Here is a 20,421-nt window from a genome sequence, read left to right on the forward strand (position 1 = left end):
TGGTAAACTTATGAATTACACATATCAGAGATGAAAATCTTGGTCAGGGTCATGTTTCATAATATGCTTAAGTGAGTATGCAACCTAAGCTCTATACCCTTTATTAAGAAAACAAAAGTCAGTAACTTTGGTATAAAAGTTTTTTTATACTTCCTTTTCTAGCACTGTACTGCCTATGTCTTTTTAAAGGTATGCTGCATGTTGGTAATTACAGAGATAATAAAATGGGAGATTTAAACTTAAGTATCCAAAGTGAGGCTTTAGATTTGCTTCCTCTACCCTGATCTTGTATATAATTTTTCCCTTTGTCTTTATTCCTTTATTAAAGTTTTAATATCTCAGAGCATGGTTTGTTGAACAGAAATGTTATTGGGCAGTGTTAATACATGGTTTTACCTTAGTCTTTTTTAACATTAGAGAGAAATATGCTCACTAAAATAATTTGATGTGAAGTCTAAAATTGCTGATCAGCCTATTTAGGGATCTTTCATACATTTACTTTTAGGAATAAAAGTTTAAAAGGACCTATTTAATTGTAGGGCACGTGTCAGTAACCTTTAGCATATTAACCACATGGTGGCACATAAACACAATTTTTGTTGACCGAGAAGGAGCCATGCTCATAATTGAAGCCTATATGAGGTTTGTTGTTACTGTTTCCTACTTTTCTGTCTCTTTTATCACAAGTTACATGTTTATTATTTAATAAACAAGTTCTAATATTGTTTCTTTTTATCCAGTGGCATAAAAATGATTATTCATCTGAATAAGCATAGACCACCAGAAATCATAATGTATTCTAGAGAAATTGTTTTAATTTTACAATTTCTTTGTAGGTTATAAAAGTCTCCTATTTAGTGTTTTTTTCAGATGGTTGATACCAAATAAAAAGAGCAAATGGTTTAAGCCTGTTACTTTTTCCATATCACTCGTCAACTGTCCTTTTTAGGATGTAATCTTAGGCAAGCCACATAAGCTTTCCAAACCTCACTTCCCTCAAGAACATAAAAAGATAGTAGTACCTTTCTCACAGAGGACATAATCCACATAAAGTCCCATGCCTAACACATAGTAAGTGCTCAAATGTTAGGTGCTATTTTTGTTTCCATAATTGTTGCTAATACTGCATTATACTGGGTTCATTTCTCTGAAACCAGTATAGACATACATTTTTGGAATTTCAGAGGAGTCATGAAGTCCTGATCCTTAGATTAAGCTTGACATATGACAGATTAGTAAAGACTAAAAACATTTAAGAGCCAGAGACCGTAATCTCAGCTAGACTGCAGAAGAGACAGTTTATTTGAGTCTTGAATTCTTCTAGAGATCAATTATAATCAAGAGTGAATAATACTAGATTTTAATGATATTAGCATGCATTTGACCATGAACTACAACCCTTTCTAACATTCAAGAATTTTCTTTCTTTTTTATTTTTAAGAATTTTTTCTTAAATAACACAATTGTAGAAGAATTGTCTGTTATGACCAGCTGATACCTCTGTAGTAATTTTTTATTCTTTCTTAAATAACACAGTTATAGAATTGTCTATTGTTATGACCAGCTGATACCTCTGTAGTAATTTTTTAAAGTGAAGAAGTGCTTTCTAGTGTCCCTCCATATACCATTATACAGTAGACCATGTTTTATTTATTTTAAAGATTTATTTATTTGAGAGAAAGAGACTGAGAGTGCATGAGAGGGAGAGGGAGTGAGGGAGGGAGAGCATGTTTGTAAAAGTTGGGGGAAGAGCAGAGGGAGAAGCAGACTCCCTGCTGAGCAGGGAGCCCAGTTCAGGACCCCTCGATCCCAGGACCCTGAGATCATGACTAAGCTGAAGGCAAACACTTAAGCAACTGAGCCACTCAGGTGCCCCTGACCATACTTTTTTGCTGCTTGGTATCTTATTATATCCCCTTATAACACAGAAATTAAGGATCCAGGGTTACCAAGTATTTTTTGGGAAAACATTTGGGTTAAAGGGACTTTGGTGCCAATGATGCTCCTAAATAGCAGCCTCCCTAACCCTGGCAAGATGCCTTGCAAATCACTGCTAATGGAAACATCAGCATCTATGAGGCCACTTTACTGGCAGAGTTGGGGATGCAATGCGAGCTTCCATTGGGGAGGATGTAAGGTAGCCTTCAGGAAATGTCTTCTTTTGAATGACTAAAAATATCTGCTACTCAAGATTCTGGAAATTCTGAAATTTAAAATACCAGGTCTGTATTTAGTAAATGCTTACTGATTAAATAAAGTGGCAAGAACTTTTTTGGTTTTGTAGACAGATTAAAAGATATCTGTTCTTGTGAGACTCCTAACTCTAGGAAACGAACTAGGGGTGGTAGAAAGGGAGGTGGGCGGGGTGGGGGGGTGACTGGGTGATGGGCACTGAGGGGGGCACTTGATGGGATGAGCACTGGGTGTTATTCTATATGTTGGCAAATTGAACACCAATAAAAAATAAATTTATTAAAAAAAAGATATGTCTGTTCTTTCTAGATTATAAGCTTCCTACTACTGGCCTGTTAGGGTAAGGATTGTGTCAGTGAATCTACATCACTATATTCCTAGCACCTGGCATAATACTTAGCACATAGCAAGTATTCATTAAAAATGTGGCAATTAAAAAAAAAGAAAAATACAAAAAAATGTGGCAATTGAATAATGAATTTCTGTCCTATAATTGCACGTCAACGATTGTAAGGCAGTGGTTGACATGCCTTTAAAATAGTGTTTTTTCTTGTGTGTAGTTCTTAACACTAAGAGTAATAGCATCTGAATAGCATCAGAATCACCTGGCGGCTTGATAAAAATTCAGATTCCTGGCTTTATGTAAGACCTACTGAATCAGTTTCTGGGAGTGGGCCCTGGGAATCTATATTTTTAACAAGGTCCACCCTGGTTTTATGGATACAAGGTATGTAGTGGTCTGATTTGCCTTTATTATCAGCTAAACCTTTGAATTAAGAATAACAATAAACAGTAGCTAACATTTATTGAGTGCTTTTTATGCCAGGCACTGTACAAAGGGCTTTACTAGTATTGAATTATTTAATTCTTATAGCCACCTTACAAACCCTGTACAGTTTGTTTTTATCTTACAGATGACAAAATTATAACAGAGAAATGATGGCACCTGCATTTGATCTCAGTGTCATAACCAGACCTCATACCCTTTTTTTTAAAACATTTTTAAAAATTTTATTTATTTATTCATGAGAGACACAGAGAGAATGACAGTGAGAGGTAGAGACACAGGCAGAGGGAGAAGCAGGCTCCATGCAGGGTGCCCGACATGGGACTCAATCCTGGGTCTCCAGGACCACGACCTGGACCGAAGCCAGCGCTAAACCACTGAGCCACCCAGGCTGCCCAGACCTCATACTCTTTAACCGCTATACTCTACTATGCTGACATTAATTTCTTATGTGATTAAACTTGTGGGAGAAGTAAACTGAGGCACTCTCCTTTGATATGACTTCAACTCCATTTTTTTCATTTCCAGCTTTCTTTTTCATTGAGATTTAATTGATGTGTAATAGTTTTAGGTGTACAACATAATGATTCAGTATATTTATATATTGCTAAATGATCACTACAGTAAGTCTAGTTAACATACATTACCACACAGTTACAATTTTTTTCTTGTAATAAAAACTTTTAAGATCAACTCTCTTAGCAACTTTGAAATGTAGACTACAGTATTATTAACTACAGTTGCCATGCTATACATTACATCACCAGAACTTACTCATCTTACCCTTTGACAAACATCTTCCCATTTCACACACACCCTCAGTTCCTGGTAACCACCACTCTACTCTGTGTCTATGAATTCAGCTTTTTAGATTCCACATAGGTATTTGTAAACTTTCTCAGTCTGACTTATTTCACTTAGCATGATGCCCACAAGGTCCCTCCATGTTATTGCATTGACAGGATTTCCTTATTTTTTTATGACCAAATAATATTCTTTTGTGTATATGTACCACATTTTCTTTATCCATTCATCCATCAGGGGAAACCTAGGTTGTTTCCATGTCTTGGCTATTGTAAATGATGCTGCAATGAATGTGGAGGTTCAGGTATTTTTGAGTGTTTTTCTTTCCTTCTGATTAATACCCACAAGTGGAATTACTAGCCCATAAGCTAGTTTTATCTGCAATTTTTTTGAGGAACCTCCATGATATTTTCCATAGTGGTTTTACCAATTTGCAATCCCACCAACAGTGCACAAGTGTCCCCTTTCCTTCACATCCTTATACTTTTTTTTTAAATTTAAATTCAATTTGCCAACATATAGTATAATACCCAGTACTCCTGCCATCAAGTGCCCTCCTTAGTGCCTGTCACCCAGTTACCCCATCCCCCCACCCACCTCCCCTTCCACAACCCTTTGTTTGTTTCCCAAGGTTAGGAGTCTCTCATGGTTTGTCTCCCTCTCTAATTTTTCCCACTCAGTTCCCCTCCTTTCCCTTATGGTCCCTTTCACTATTTCTTATATTCCACATATGAGTGAAACACATCCTCATATATCCTGATCACTACTGTGACTTTATGAAAAAGCATTTTCAGTGCTATCAAGGTGTGTAATACTGAGGAATGTAGATTTCATCCTTTAGTTACTACAAAATCATAGAGTAGCAAAGCTGATTCTAGTCCTTTTTAAGTATCTTGGATGCTGAACTCATCTCTAGGCCTGAGTCAGGTACAGCATAGTCATTAAGAACAGGAGCCCTTGGAAAAGACCACCTGGGTTTGAATCTTGACCATCACATTATTTGACTTCTTTGTGCTTCAGTTTCTTGATCTGTAATTCTGAGAGATTTATGTTGTTACTCTTCAAAAATCTCATCCTCTTCGTTTTTATTTTCCTCTCCTTCTGAGACTGTTAATAGTAAATGCCTGCCCTTCTACTTTTATTTATTTTTAAATTTTATTTTTTCATGAGACACACAGAGAGACAGAGACATAGGCAGAGGGAGAAGCAGGCTCCATGCAGAGAGCCTGATGAGGGACTTGATCCAAGGAGTCTAGGATCATGCCTTGGGCCGAAGGCAGTGCTCAACTGCTGAGCCACCCAGGTGTCCCTGCCCTTCTGCTTTTAGCTTCCATATCTTATAGCTTTTCTTTTGCCTCATTCTGATCTCCCAACTCACTAAGTTAATTTTTAGCTATGTGTTTTCTGCTTTTTATATTATCCATTGAATTATCTATTTCAGTGATTATTTTTTATCCTGAATATTTCATTTTTGGCTCTTTTTAGATAATTTTTGTTTGAATTTCATATTCATGATACCTTTGCTTATATCCTTGAGTATACTTTCATGCTTATTTTGAATTATTAGTACATTTTGTTAATAACTCTGCTTCAAATGGTATATGGTACCAGTGTTGTCACTGCAGGGATGGGGTGTGTATATATCTGTGTGTTTGCTGTGAGTTCCTGGAATTCATGTTTCTTTTTCTTTTCTGTAGTTTCCGTGGGTTGATTGTGGTGGGAGAAAGCCAGCAGCCCATGCTGATTCATGATATTAAAAATCTCATCAATTATATGGTGATAATAATAGTATGTACTTAATAGAGTTACTATGAAAATTAGCTATTCCATGTAAATTTCGTAAAATAATGTTAGCATGCAATTATGTATTCAGTTTAGCTTTAAAGAAAATCTACAGATGTGACTTGAATTCAGATCCCAGCTTTAGAAAACTGTTTTGAAAAAAAATAGAAAACTGTTTTGATAGGCTAAAATATACAGCTAACTAGGGGTAAAAAGGAAAATGTCCCATCTTTCAGACTTTGTACTGTCCCAGAATTCTCTCATTGTCTAGTGTTGTCAATCTCTGTTATTGCAAATAAAATAAGGAAAAAAATGGTTAATTAAAACTTTTTTTCCTATTTTGAAAATTTCCAAATGAGAAAAATATAATGAATACTCATATGCCCATCACCTAGATTTAGTGATTGTTAATATTTTGCCACATTTGCCTCCCCTATTTCTTTCTTTCTTTCTTTCTTTCTTTCTTTCTTTCTTTCTTTCTTTCTTTCTTTCATGAGTGGGGTGTGGGGAGGGGCAGAGGGACAGGGAGAGAGAAAATCTTAAGCAGGCTCCTTGCTGAGTGCAGAGCCTGATGCAGGGCTCGAACTCACAACCTGAAATCATGACCTGAGTTGAAATCAGGAGTTGGATGCTTAACCAACTGAGGTCCCAAATTTTGTATAAATATATTATATTTATATATTAAATAAAAACAAATTGTACAGGGTTTTTGTAAGGTGGCTATAAGAATTAAATAATTCAATACTAGTAAAGCCCTTTGTACAGTGCCTGGCATAAAAAGCACTCAATAAATGTTAGCTACTGTTTATTGTTATTCTTAATTCAGAGGTTTAGCTGATAATAACGATAAAGGCAAATCAGACCACTACATACCTTGTATCCATAAAACCAGGGTGGACCTTGTTAAAAATATAGATTCCCAGAGGAGTCTCTCATGTTTTTTCACCCTCTCTAATTTTTCCCACTCATTTCCCCCTCCTTTCCCTTATAATCCCTTTCACTATTTCTTATATTCCCTGTATGAGTGAAACATATGATGATGATTGTCCTTCTCCAGTTGACTTATTTCACTCAGCATAATACCCTCCAGTTCCATCCACGTCGAAGCAAATGGTGGGTATTCATTGTTTCTAATGGCTGAGTAATATTGGTGTGTGTATATATATACATACACCACATCTTCTTTATCCGTTCATCTGTCAAAGGACATTGAGGTAGAGCCTGTGGTCTTAACCACTATACATAAAGTCTCCCATCTTACAATAAACATATTAATTTAAGTCTTACCATTAAATTTTCCTCTGAAATTAAAAAGGCTGACACAGATCTCACAGGTCTTTTTATCAAATCAGTTGATTCCAGCAAAATTATATTGGTGTTTATATTTCAGGCAATCTTGTCATGAAATTGTCTGTTGTAGAGAGATACCTGGAAAGCAAGGCTATATGTCCTTTCATTTTTTTCATTTTCATTTAGAGGAGTTCAGAAGGATATAACTAACGTGTTGGAATGATCATTGATTCTGAATTTCAACATAAGGTACTTAAGTACCACAGGATCTGTATATTAATATCCTAAAGTATGTTACTTGTTTGGTTAGGTTGGCTCATTCAAATATGTCATGTGACATTCTAGGAGTAGTGGAAAATTAAGCTGTGATACTTTTGGGGGGGATTAAGTAGGTGAATGCCTCCTTCTGTCTCTTCAGTTACTGATGTTTTCATGACCAAGATTTTTACATCATACTCATTATTTTGGACCCATAAAAGAATATAAATTGCATGAGAGATTTGGTCAATATAAGAATCACTAGGTGACCTTATTTATATATTATTATTTTACCTTTCTTCTTTTAATGTTTTCTTTCTTTAAGATGTAATTTGAACTGCTAAATATTTGTTTTCATATGTCTTCTATCTATATCCTTTTTTATATGCTATACATACCTATAGTTGAGTTAGGGGATGTTAACAGTATTTATGAAATAAAAAGGTAATATGAACTCCACATTGTATAGCATGAGAATCAAGTTCTAATTCAAGCTCTACTTGGAAAGCTACAACCTCTAGAAAATCACTGCAGTCATATACAGTCTTCATTGACACTGTTTACCTCATAGTGAATGGCATGTGGCTTATGTACAAATTATAATGGATAACCAGTTTTTAAAGGTTAAATGCTAAATATACTATCTAGTTCTTTGAGAACATTGTTACCAAAGGAGACTTTGGCTCTTAAGTTCCACCAAAGTCAGAGTGGCAGGCCTGCTTTTTCCTTCCTTGAAACTGACAAGTTCTATGGTTGTCACTATCTTATTTATACCTATAATTTGGGAATCTGGATATATTTTGAATGCTCTTTGGCAAAAGTTAGGTGCTCTTGACCTAAAAATATGATATGAGGTTTATGTGAACTTTATTCAGTATCTCTCTGGTTACTTATCAAATATGTTGCTTTTTTTTCCAGTGTAGTTTGGGGAAAAACAGGCTTCAAATTTGAAAGTAGAAACTTTTTTTGTAAGATTTTATTTATTTATTCATGAGAGACACAGAGAAAGAGAGAGGCAGAGACACAGGCAGAGGGAGAAGCAGGTTCCATGCAGGGAGCCCAATGGGGGACTTAATCCTGGGACTCCAGAAACACGTTCTGGGCCGAAGGCAGGTGCTAAACTGCTGAGCCCCCCAGGCGTCCCAAAAGTAGAAGCTTTTTTTTTTTTTTTTTACAAGGAATATTAAGTTTCTTTACTAAAAATCTAGACTTATTGAAGTAATAAAAGGAGTTTTTTCATAGCTTTTTGAATGAGTCCTATGGCACTTAAGTATTCCAGTGGCGTTTTATTTCCAGATATTACAGAACCCAAATTCAAAGTGATGGCAAGCAAAATATTTTGAAACATGGCAAACCCCCACCCCCACCCTCAGGCAAAGACTTGATTGTTTTTAAAAATTTTATTTTCAAGGTTGTATTTCAGGATTGATTAGATAGGAATTTCTGTCAGCTTGCCAAATACTTTAAACTTCTAAATAAATTAACTTAAACATTTAATTTATCATTAATTTTGTTTTATTAATTAAACTAGTCATTTTTAAAGCTTAAACTAACGTAGCTGTTAGCTACCATGCTTTTTCTCAGCTTGTAAGCTTTTTCACTTATTGAAGGAAAAGTAAAGTTTAGACAAAGAAAAGGTACACATTTGGATATAATTTAAACCTCATTTTCACGACTGTTGGCCTAGTGATTGTAGATTCTGTTCCAGTATTGTTTTCAATAATAGTGTTGCTATAGCAACTAATAAATGCATGCTTCAAAGAGAAGAAACAAAAAGCCTCTCCACCGATTGTGTTGTATATTGGGATGAAATTTTTCTTTATTGTATGATTTGCTGTAGACTTTGCAAAACTGTTTTTCCCAAAGAAATATTCTGAGAATCCTGATACACATTTTTTTTTGCTGTCTTAATCTAATCATCTGTTTTCTTGTATTAACAATGCTACAGTTAATTTACAAAGGGAAAGATGTAGAAAGAATTTATATTAGAAATTCTGTATCTTCTTTCTGTTATTTGTGTCTTACACAGCACTCTAGAGGAAAGAAAGATTTTTGATCTCCTGTTTCTGAACTATGTAAATGAATTTTGTTCCTATAAAAGTCAGTTAGCTTAACACATGTAGTGTCTTTTCTTTGTTAAAATGAAGATTGTGGTAAACATACTTATTTAAGTCCTTGAGTATTATCAGCATAGTAATATCAACTATGTGTAAATACACTAAAAATACACTGAAATACACTAAAATTTGTCCGTTAACCTATTTTGTTGTAGATTTAGTAATAATGAAGAATTGAAAGTGGCCTAAATATTAATAAACCCTTAAGTAGGAGAATAATTAAATAGATTATAAGGTATATCTATATGATTTATAAGCACCTTGCAGCCATTAAAAATGATGATTTGTATTTGATGTAAAATAATGTCAATGAGGGAATCCCTGGGTGGCTTAATGGTTTAGCACCTGCCTTCGACCCAGGGCGTGATCCTGGAGTCCTGGGATCGAGTCCCACGTCAGGCTCCCTGCATGGAGCCTGCTTCTCCCTCTGCCTGTGTCTCTGCCTCTCTTTCTCTCTCTGTCTTTCATGAATGGATAAATAAAATCTTAAAAAAAATAATGTCAATGAAAAGATATTAATTCAGAAAAGTAGTTTCAAAACTATAGTACAGGGCAGCCCCAGTGGCGCAGTGGTTTAGTGCCGCCTGCAGCCCAGGGTGTGATCCTGGAGACCCGGGATCGAGTCCCACATCAGGCTCCTTGCATGGAGCCTGCTTCTCCCTCTGCCTGTGTCTCTGCCTCTCTCTCTCTCTGTGTTTCTCATGAATAAATAAATAAATAAGTCTTTAAAAAAAAAAACTATAGTACAATCCCATTTTTATGTAAAAGCATGTTTGAATGTAAGTGTAAAGTGTAAATGTGTGGAGAAATATATGACAGATAATACCATTAGTTATCTCTAGGTTTATAATAGGAAATTAGCATTGTTTCCTTAAATTTTTAAAAAAATTCTTTGAAAAGAAAGGAGCATCTGTGGCTAGTAGAAATGATCTGAATGGTTTTTTGGTTTGATGTTAGGAGGGAGCTAGTCTTTTAGGAAAAGGGTCCAAAATTCTTTAATGAATCAAAACAAAGTCACATGCACTTTTCCTCTGACTTGTTGGCATTTTAGTTGATTGTGGATCAAAATGAAAGTTATTGCATGGACAGAAGCTGAGCTTTTACCATAATCTGACTTTAATAAGGCAATCATGTTTGACTGGAGAAGATAGATCTTAAAATCTGAAATTGGTGGGGAGAATACATTCAAATGTTTTGGAAGTGGAGTTTCCTAAGATGAGTATCTCCTAAAGATAAATGGTAAAATAGTTCATGTCAGGTTTATTGAAATTTTCGGATAATAAGGACTGACTTGATAAAACTCCCTGACAGTTAAGACATTTTTTAAAGAATGAGAGTGTGTGTGCACATGCCTGCACATGCACATTGCATACATGCATCTCTGGAAAGGCTTTCTTTCTAACCATAAGAAAGTAATTAATGTATGAACTGTTGTGTTTATAATTGAGAAATAAATACTACACTTAATTGACATAAGATTTATTTCCACAGAATTGGGTGTTTCATCTAATTCTGCTATTCTTATAACATCCTGTTATACATGTGAGTGGAGAGGATTTCATTTTGTTTAATTGAGAGTCATAGCTAGACTAAATTATTATTCATTATTACAGAGAGAATTAGTGGCACAGCTGAAAGTAAATTAAGTTCCTAGCAAAATTTTCTTGGTCTTTCCCTTAGGAAAAGGGAAATTTTGTTTTCTTAGAGAAATTAAGTTATTTTGACTATTGCTAAGAACATCACTTATTGCTAGACAGAAGTAAAATTAGGAACTATTCGTAGAACATTTCTACCTTGTTATTTATTTGGTATTTTGTAGAATAGCTAACTTTTTTTTAAGATTTATTTATTTATTTATTTTTATGGTAGACACAGAGAGAGGCAGACACAGGAGGAGGGAGAAGCAGGCTCCATGTCGGGAGCCTGACGTGGGACTCGATCCTGGGACTCCAGGATCGCACCCTGGGCCAAAGGCAGGCGCCAAACTGCTGAGCCACCCAGGGATCCCCAAATAGCTAACTTTTCTAATTGTATTTGTCATGGTCACTTGCTAAAAATGAGTGTTATCTGGTTTTAATGTATACCTCTCTCTTGAGTCATAGTTGGGGGGTGATCATGGGAGACATACATCTGAAGAAGCACCATCTTTTAATAGAATTTGATTCGTATTGACCTATCTCCCTGCCTACCTGGTCAGTAACTATGAACTTCGGAGATCTGTCTAGTGATGATAAACTTGTTTTATATGGCATAGGCATGGGAAGTCAGCTTTCATGACAGATTTCTACACTGATGTAGAAGAGAAATATTTAGCATTTCAAGAAAACTAAACCTGTTAGCATCTATGTATTCCACCATTCAGCTTTCTTGAGCCCTCTCATGTATGGTCTAATGTTCTTGACTTTCAACAAAAGAAATATCATATCATGTCAAAATGATAAAATCTCAATTACGGCTGTATTCATTAGTGAAATAAATTTCTTTTGTCTCATGGAATGATGATATAATTATTTTAAGTGCTTAATTGGGGTAGCAAGATAAAGAGTTGTTTACATGAAACAAATATTCTGATTATTTGGAATTAGTGTCAGCATTTCCTATTGTACAGGAAAAAAATCTTAAGGCCTCATGATCTGAATTTTTCATCTTAAGTTATGTAACAGACATTTGAGTTCCTACCATGTGTTGCACCCTCTACTCTGGGAGTAGATGAAGATGTAAGGACAATTATTTTCAAGTGTGAGATTTGTCTATGCTGAAACTTAAGGCATTAAACATTACTAGATGTAGATTAAATTTAAATTTAACGGAATATATACCTCTGCAACCTTTCCTTTGCTCTGTAATTACATTCCTTTCACTAGATTCATACTCAATTTAGAAAGTGTGTTTTAAGAGAACTTGCTGATAGAAGCTATGAAAAATGCTTTTGTAAAGTGATTGCCTTTTATATATCTAGGTTTTCATCTGTGATTTCTTAATAAACAACTTGTGAGTATTTTAATTTTTTATTAGCGAGTAACATATCTGTGGTTCACTTTAATCCCTGCCTCCCAATCTCTTTTCATCTCTCTCTCATAATCATAATTACACAGAGCAAGAGTTTGGTGGTTCTTACTAAGTATATAAATGATTCCAATTTTTAAGCTTTAAAATTTTTAACCTTAAAAGACTGACTTAAAACACTGTGACTTTAAAAAAAAAAAAACACTGTGACAAGAAAATGATAAACAGTGTATATCAGTTTAAATTTGACCCATGGGTCTTTACAATATAATTTATATTTGACCTTTCTACAATTGAAATATAAGGACTGTATGTTCTATTGAAACTGTCTTGTAGCTATTTAGGTTAATTTATATTTGCTTTTCATTAATATAGTGGTTGGTGGCCATAGTGATTGTGAAAATAAAGTTGTTACATATGTATAAAGAGGAGTTGCCATGATTTTTTAGCAGAAGCATTTAATGTAATCTCTGGTGTAAGCAGACTTATATTAACATATATTATCAACTCAGAACAAATACAAAACAGAATACATATGAAAAAATTAGAAAAAAGTTGTAGAAAAAAACACAGTAAAACTACATTTAAAAAATTGCGAACCCCTAAAACATGCTTATATAAACATTGTTATATAGAAGTTCTTACATAAGAGGCTGGTGTTGCATGTATTGTGACTGTTTTCTAAGTAATTTATATGATATATATCAGAAATATGTGTAGCAGCCAGCCAGTGTCTAGTTTCTAGTCTGACATTAGACCAACGAACTGTGGAGATAGGATCCAGAGAGAAAAAAATAATTCTTTGTTATTTCAACCCCTCTAAACAGGACACCATACTTGCAGAACTTCTTCAAATACATAAAGAACACATTGTAGGATATCATGAACATGATTCTCTTTTGGACCACAAAGAAGAAGAAGAATTGACTGAAGAAGAAAGAAAAGCAGCTTGGGCTGAGTATGAAGCAGAGAAGAAGGTAGTTCATTCAAAATGCTTTTTGGTTTTGGTTTTTGTGTTAGTCATTTGGAAGAGCAGTAAGAAAAGGATCACATTTGGAACAGGTAATAATAATAGGGAGTCTTTAGGAACAGAATCCTAAATATGAGTTTGTTAATAGGCTTTGGCTACCTTTGGTAGTAGAGTGGGAGGAAAGGAAAGAAGAAAATAGTTTCCACTTAAAGAGTAGTAACCCCATTTCTGCTTAGCACTTGCTGAATTGAGAGATTACTGGGAAGCTATATATTTAGCATCACTTAACTGCTGTCAACACCCTCACTCTAGTAATAGATATACAGGAGCTTAGTGTTTGGAGGTAGGAGGAAATGTTTCTTTAGCCTATATACCATGAAATCGAAATTTTGACTGAATGTCAGAACGCAAAAATATTACATTATTGGACATTAATGTTAGTCTCCAACAGCAACATTATTTTAAATAGTTCCATGTCTGTTTTAACACCAACTCACTTGAGCAAAAATGTGCCTGAGCATGGGAAACCTTATCCTAATACCTGAATTCTTTTTAAAGTCCTAACTCATTGTACCAAACTTCTTTAACGTTAATGTGATGTTAGGAGTCTCATTAGAATTCTCTGAGTTGCCCCATTCTGTGGGAATTATCAGAAAAAAATAATACACCTTTAGGGGTTAAAGCTTTCCATGTAATAAGATCTTGGTTTCGAGTGAAAAGGGTGTTTTGTTTGTGTGTGGAAGAGTGTTAATAATTTCTTAGATCTGAGAATGTGGATTCTTTTCTAAACCAGTAGGTGATGCAGAATTTCAAGTTTTAAATCACAGTGTGGAAAGTGCATAATTTTTTGTTTTTAGGGACTGACCATGCGTTTCAACATACCAACTGGGACCAATTTACCCCCTGTCAGTTTCAACTCTCAAACTCCTTATATTCCTTTCAATTTGGGAGCCCTGTCAGCAATGAGTAATCAACAGCTGGAGGTAAGTTGTGAAGTACAAAAGTAGTTTAACTTGAGTTAAAGGCAATTTCAAGTGCCCTGTTGTTGAGGGTTCCCTGTGCAGGAATATCACATTCTCCAAAAGATTACCTCTGAATAGACCAAGAAATTTTTCTCTTATTTGTTGACCTTTTTGAACCAGCATAGTATAGTAAAATGTGGTTTGTTCAGAGCACAAGAGAATTAGGCCTTGATTTAATGTTGTTTGAATTATTTTAATTAAGGAACAATAGGGCACCTGACTGACTAGGGAACTAGCACTTCTTCAGTTATAAAATATTTTGAATAAACAAATTAGCTTGCTTAATGTTTGAAAATAGGATAAATACATTTATATTCTGATGCAGTGTAGATACAGCATTAAATATATGATAATGTCCAGTATTATGAAATAAGCTATTTAAAACTAGAATTAATTATGAATTAAATAAGAAAGATTACGTTTTATTATACCAATAATGTAATAACTTAAATGAATTTGTGATTTCCTTTTAAAAATGTACTTATGGAGTCCTTTAAATTGATAAACTATTGGTGCAGACCCAAACTTTTATCTTCTTAACAGGACCCTCACTGGTAAGTTTTGCCCACTTTATTGATGCTGCATTTTGCTGCTTTTTAATTATTTGAAGAGTTTTAAAACCAACTGCTATAAATTGACAGGAAGGATCCCTATACTTTACAACCATGTGTCTTTTATATGTCCTATATAACATTCTTGCATTCTTCTAGGACCTCATTAACCAAGGAAGAGAAAAAGTTGTGGAAGCAACAAACAGTGTAACAGCAGTGAGGATTCAGCCTCTTGAAGATATAATTTCAGCTGTAGTAAGTTATTTGGCAGTTATCTTACTCCAACTTGCTATTTTTGTTGTGTCATCCCCCACCCCCAGCCCTTTTGTTTTAATTTTTAATTGTGGTTTGCTTCACTCTTTCTGTAGAGAAAACAGCATAATTCTTATAACTTGATTTGGAATGGTAAAATACCAGTAAACTGGATAATAGTGTCAAGCTATACTTTAGCCTTTTTACCTAAATGTTGGCACAAAAGAGAAGTGGGTAATATCTAAGAATTGGGAAATCAACCAGAGAAATGTATGTGTTGTTTACATAAACATATTTTATCAGTTGCACAAATTAAATCCAAGTAGTTTCATTCCAGAGATAGCCAAACCTTGTACAACAGTGGATAACTTAGTACCATGTTTGTAAATCTTTATTTTCTTTAGAAAAAAAGGAAAGGGGGAAATACCTTTTAAAATCCTGAATATTTTTGAGTATCGTCAATTCTGCTGCAATAAGAAGTAAATGGAACATTTTTCTTTTAGTGGAAGGAAAACATGAATCTCTCAGAGGCCCAAGTACAGGCATTAGCATTAAGTAGACAAGCCAGCCAGGAGCTTGATGTTAAAAGAAGAGAAGCAATCTATAATGACGTACTGACAAAACAGCAGATGGTAAGAGTTTGACTATCTCTAAGTTATGTCCAATTTTTGTAATTTATAATAATGTGTTTGTGTGACATCTATGTCAATAACCATCCTCCCCTCATATATATGTATGACCATTGGCTTTTCCTAGAAGAAATTTTGTCACAAAACTTAGTAATTCTCGAGTAAAGGTAATATCTTGGTTATAAGTTACAAAAGAGCAACAAATTCCTAAATGGGTCTCCTTGAAATTATATAGGCTCTTTTCCACATAATTTGAATTTCTGTGTATTGTGGATATCTAAAAAGGAATTTTTGCCAGGATTTAACCATATTTACCATTTTTTGTATTTTTTTTTTACTGGAGTTCTTTGCCAACATATAAAACCCAGTGCTCACCCATCAAGTGCCCCCCTCAGTGCCTGTCACCAAGACACCCCCACCCCCCGCCCACCTCCCTTTCCACCACACCTTGTTTGTTTCCCAGAGTTAGGTGTCTCTGATGTTCTGTCACCCTCGCTGATTTTTTTCTCACTAATTTTTTCTCCTCTCCCCTTTGATGCCATTCACTATTTTTTATACCCCCAAATGAATGAGACCCTATAATGTTTGTCCTTCTCCAATTGATTTATTTCACTCAGCATAATATCCTCCAGCTCCATCCAAGTTGAAGCAAACGGTGGGTATTTGTCTTTTCTAATGGCTGAGCAATATTCCATTGAATACATAGACCACATCTTCTTTATCCATTCATCTTTCGTTGGATACCGAGGCTCCTTCCACAGTTTGGCTATTGTGGACATTGCTGCTATACACATCGGGATGCAGGTGTCCCGGCGTTTCACTGCATCTGTATCTTTGGGCTAAATCCCCAGCAGTGCAATTGCTGGGTCATAGGGCAGATCTATTTTTAACTGTTTGAAGAAACTCCACACAGTTTTCCAGAGTGGCTGTACCAGTTCACATTCCCACCAACAGTGCAAGAGGGTTCCCCTTTCTCCACATCCTCTCCAATATTTGTTGTTTCCTGTCTTGTTAATTTTCCCCATTCTCACTGGTGTGAGGTGGTATCTCATTTTGGTTTTGATTTGTATTTCCCTGATGGCAAGTGATGCACAGCATTTTCTCATGTGCTTCTTGGCCTTGTCTATGTCTTTCATAGAGATTGTGAGATTGTCTTTCATGTGAGATTTCTGTTCATGTCTTTTGCCCACTTCATGATTGGATTGTTTGTTTCTTTGGTGTTGAGTTTAAGAAGTTCTTTATAGATCTTGGATACTAGCCCTTTATCTGATAGGTCATTTGCAAATATTTTCTCCCATTCTGTAGGTTGTCTTTTAGTTTTGTTAACTGTTTCTTTTGCTGTGTAGAAGCTTTTTATCCTGAGTAAGTCCCAATAGTTCATTTTTGCTTTTGTTTCTCTTGCCTTCATGGATGTATCTTGCAAGAAGTTGCTGTGGTCAAGTTCAAAAGGGTGTTGCCTGTGTTCTCCTCTAGGATTTTGATGGACTCTTGTCTCACATTTAGAGCTTTCATCCATTTTGAGTTTATCTTTGTGTATGGTGAAAGAGAGTGGTCTAGTTTCATTCTTCTGCACATGGCTGTCAAATATTCCCAACACCATTTATTGAAGAGACTGTCCTATTTCTAGTGGATAGTCTTTCCTGCTTTGTCAAATATTCGTTGACCATCGAGTTGAGGGCCCATTTCTGGCTTCTCTATTCTGTTCCATTCATCTGTGTGTCTGTTTTTTTGCTGGTACCACAATGTCTTGATGATCACAGCTTTGTAGTACAACTTCAAATCCAGTATTGTGATGCCCCTGGCTTTGGTTTACTTTTCCAGTATTCCCCTGGCTATTCAGGGTCTTTTCTGATTCCACACAAATCTTAAGATGATTTTTTCCAACTCACTGCAGAAAGTCCATGGTATTTATATAGGGATTGCATTAAATGTGTAAATTGCCCTGGGTAGCATGGACATTTTCACAATATTAATTCTTCCAATCCATGAGCATGGAATATTTTTCCATCTCTTTGTGTCTTCCTCAATTTCTTTCAGAAGTGCTCTGTAGTTTTTAGGGTATAGATCCTTTACCTCTTTGGTTAGGTTTATTCCTAGGTATCTTATGCTTTATGACATGCAATTGTCAATGTGATTGACTCCTTCATTTCTCTTTCTTCAGTCTCATTGTTAGTGTATAGAAATGCCACTGACTTCTGGGCATTGATTTTATATCCTGCCACATTGCCAAATTGCTGTATGAGTTCTAGGAATCTTGGGGTGGAGTCTTTTGGGTTTTCTATGTACAGTATCATGTCATCTACAAAGAGGGGGAGGCTGACTTCTTCTTTGCCAATTTGAATGCCTTTTATTTCTTTTTGTTGTCTGATTGCTGAGGCTAGGACTTCTAGTACTATATTGAATAGCAGTAGTGAGAGTGGACATCTCTGTCGTGTTCCTGATCTTAGGGGAAAGGCTCCCAGTGTTTCCTCGTTGAGAATGATATTTGCTGTGGCTTTTCATAGATGGCTTTTAAGATGCTAAGGAATGTTCCCTCTATCCCTACACTCTGAAGACTATTGATCAAGAATGGATGCTGTCTTTCGTCAGATGATTTCTCTGCATCTATTGAAAGGATCATATGGTTCTTGCTTTTTCCCTAGTTGATATGATCTATCATGTTGATTGCTTTATGAGTGTTGAACCAGCCTTGCGTCCCGGGGATAAATCCCAGTTGGTCATGGTGAATATTCTTAACGTACTGTTGGATCCTATTGGCTAGTATCTTGTTGAGAATTTTTGCATCTCTGTTTTTCAGGGAGATTGGTCTATAATTCTCCTTTTTGGTGGGGTCTTTGTCTGGTTTTGGAAATAAGGTGATGCCTCATAGAATGAGTTTGGAAGTATTCCATCCCTTTCTATCTTTTGGAAGAGCTTTAATAGAATAGGTATTGTTTCTTCTTTAAACATTTGACAGATTTCCCCTGGGAAGCCACACTTTTGTGTCTTGGGAGGTTTTGGATGACTGCTTCAAATTCTTCCCTGGTTATCGGCCTGTTTAGGTTTTCTGTTTCTTCCTGTTCGTTTTGGTAGTTTGTGGTTTTCCAGAAATGCATCTTTTTCTTCTAGATTGCCTAAATTATTGGTGTTCAGCTGCTCATAATATATTTTTAAAATCGTGTGTATTTCCTTGGTATTGGTGGTGATCTCTCCTTTTTCATTCATGATTTTATTAATTAGAGTCTTTTCTCTTTTGTTTTTAATAAGGCTGGCTAAATGTTTATCTATCTTACTAATTCTTTCAAAGAATCAACTCCTGGTTTTGTTGATCTGTTTTACAGTTCTTCTGGTCTCTATTTCATTGAGTTCTGCTCGAATCTTTATTATTTCTCTTCTTCTTGGTGTAGGTTTTATTTGCTCTTCTTTCTCCAGTTCCTTTCGGTGCAAGGTTAAGCTTGTGTATTTGAGTTTTTTTCCAGTTTTTTGAGAGATGCTTGTATTGCGATGTTTTTCCCTCTCAGGACTGCTTTTGCTGTATCCCAAAGATTTTGAATGCTTGTATCTTCATTTTCATTAGTTTCATGAATCTTTTTAATTCTTCTCTAATTTCCTTGTTGACCCTTTCATCTTTTAGCAGGATGCTCTTTAACTTCCACGTGTTTGAATTTCTTCCAAATTTCTTCTTGTGCTTGAGTTCAACTTTCAAAGCATTATGGTCTGAAAATATGCAGGGGACAATCCCAATCTTTTGGTTTCAGTTAAGACCTGATCTGTGACCCAGTATGTAGTCTATTCTGGAGAAAGTTCCATGTGCACTTGAGAAGAATGTGTATTCAGTTGTGTTTGTATGTAAAGTTCTGTGAATATCTGTGCAATACATCTGGTCGAGTGTATTATTTAAAGTTCCTATTTCTTTGAAGATGTTGTGCTTAGAAGATCTGTCATTTGCAGAAAGCGCCATGTTGAAGTCTCCCAGTGTTAGTGTATTATTATCTAAGTATGTCTTAACTTTGGTTATTAATTGGTTGATGTCTTGATTGGCAGCTCCCACATGAGGGTCATAAATATTCATAGCTGTTAGGTCCTCTTGTTGGATAGATCCCTTAATTATGATATAGCATCCCTCTTTATCTCTTACTGCAGTCTTTGGGATAAACTTTATCTGATAGGAGAATTGCTACCCCTGCTTTCTTTTGAGGACCATTTGAATGGTAAATGGTTTTCCAACCTTTCATTTTCAGGCTGTACGTGTGTCCTTAGGTCTAAAATGAGTCTCTTGTAGACAGCAAATAGCTAGGTCTTTTTTATCCAGTCTGAAACCCTGTGTCTTTTGATGGGGTCATTAAGCCCATTCACGTTCAGAGTTACTATTGAAAGATATGAATTTAGTGTCATCAGAATACCTATTCATTCTCTGTTTTTGTGGTTTATTTCTTTGAGCGTCCTCTTTCTTTTAGTGTCCCCCTTAATATTTCTTGCAGAACTGATTTGGTGGTCACATATTCTTTCAGTTTCTGCCTTTCTTGGAAGCTCTTTATCTCTCCTTCTATTCTGAATGAGAGCCTTGCTAGATAAAGTATTCTTGGCTGCATGTTCTTCTCATTTAGGACCCTGAATATATCCTGCTTGCCCTTTCTGGCCTGCCAGGTCTCTGTGGAGAGGTCTGCTGTTAATCTAATCTCTCTCCCCATAAAAGTTAGAGATCTCTTGCTCTTGCTGCTTTAAGGATCTTCTCTTTATCTTTGGAATTTGGAAGTTTCACTATTAAATGTTGAGGTGTT

At 35.4% G+C, this 20,421-nt stretch overlaps 1 protein-coding gene across 9 annotated transcripts in view; it reads left to right on the forward strand.

Moving 5' to 3' along the window:
* Positions 1 to 20,421, forward strand: part of ATRX (ATRX chromatin remodeler) — a 328,475-nt gene that overhangs the window by 301,925 nt on the left and 6,129 nt on the right. For all 9 annotated transcript variants that reach the window (XM_077888250.1, XM_077888255.1, XM_077888252.1 and 6 more), the window contains 4 exons: positions 13,065 to 13,214; positions 14,065 to 14,190; positions 14,940 to 15,035; positions 15,536 to 15,664. In XM_077888250.1, the coding sequence (XP_077744376.1) occupies positions 13,065 to 13,214; positions 14,065 to 14,190; positions 14,940 to 15,035; positions 15,536 to 15,664 (501 nt within the window). The remainder of the gene's footprint in view (positions 1 to 13,064; positions 13,215 to 14,064; positions 14,191 to 14,939; positions 15,036 to 15,535; positions 15,665 to 20,421) is intronic.

The sequence above is a fragment of the Canis aureus genome, chromosome X (assembly GCF_053574225.1).
Source record: "Canis aureus isolate CA01 chromosome X, VMU_Caureus_v.1.0, whole genome shotgun sequence".
NCBI classification, from domain to species: Eukaryota; Metazoa; Chordata; class Mammalia; order Carnivora; family Canidae; genus Canis; species Canis aureus.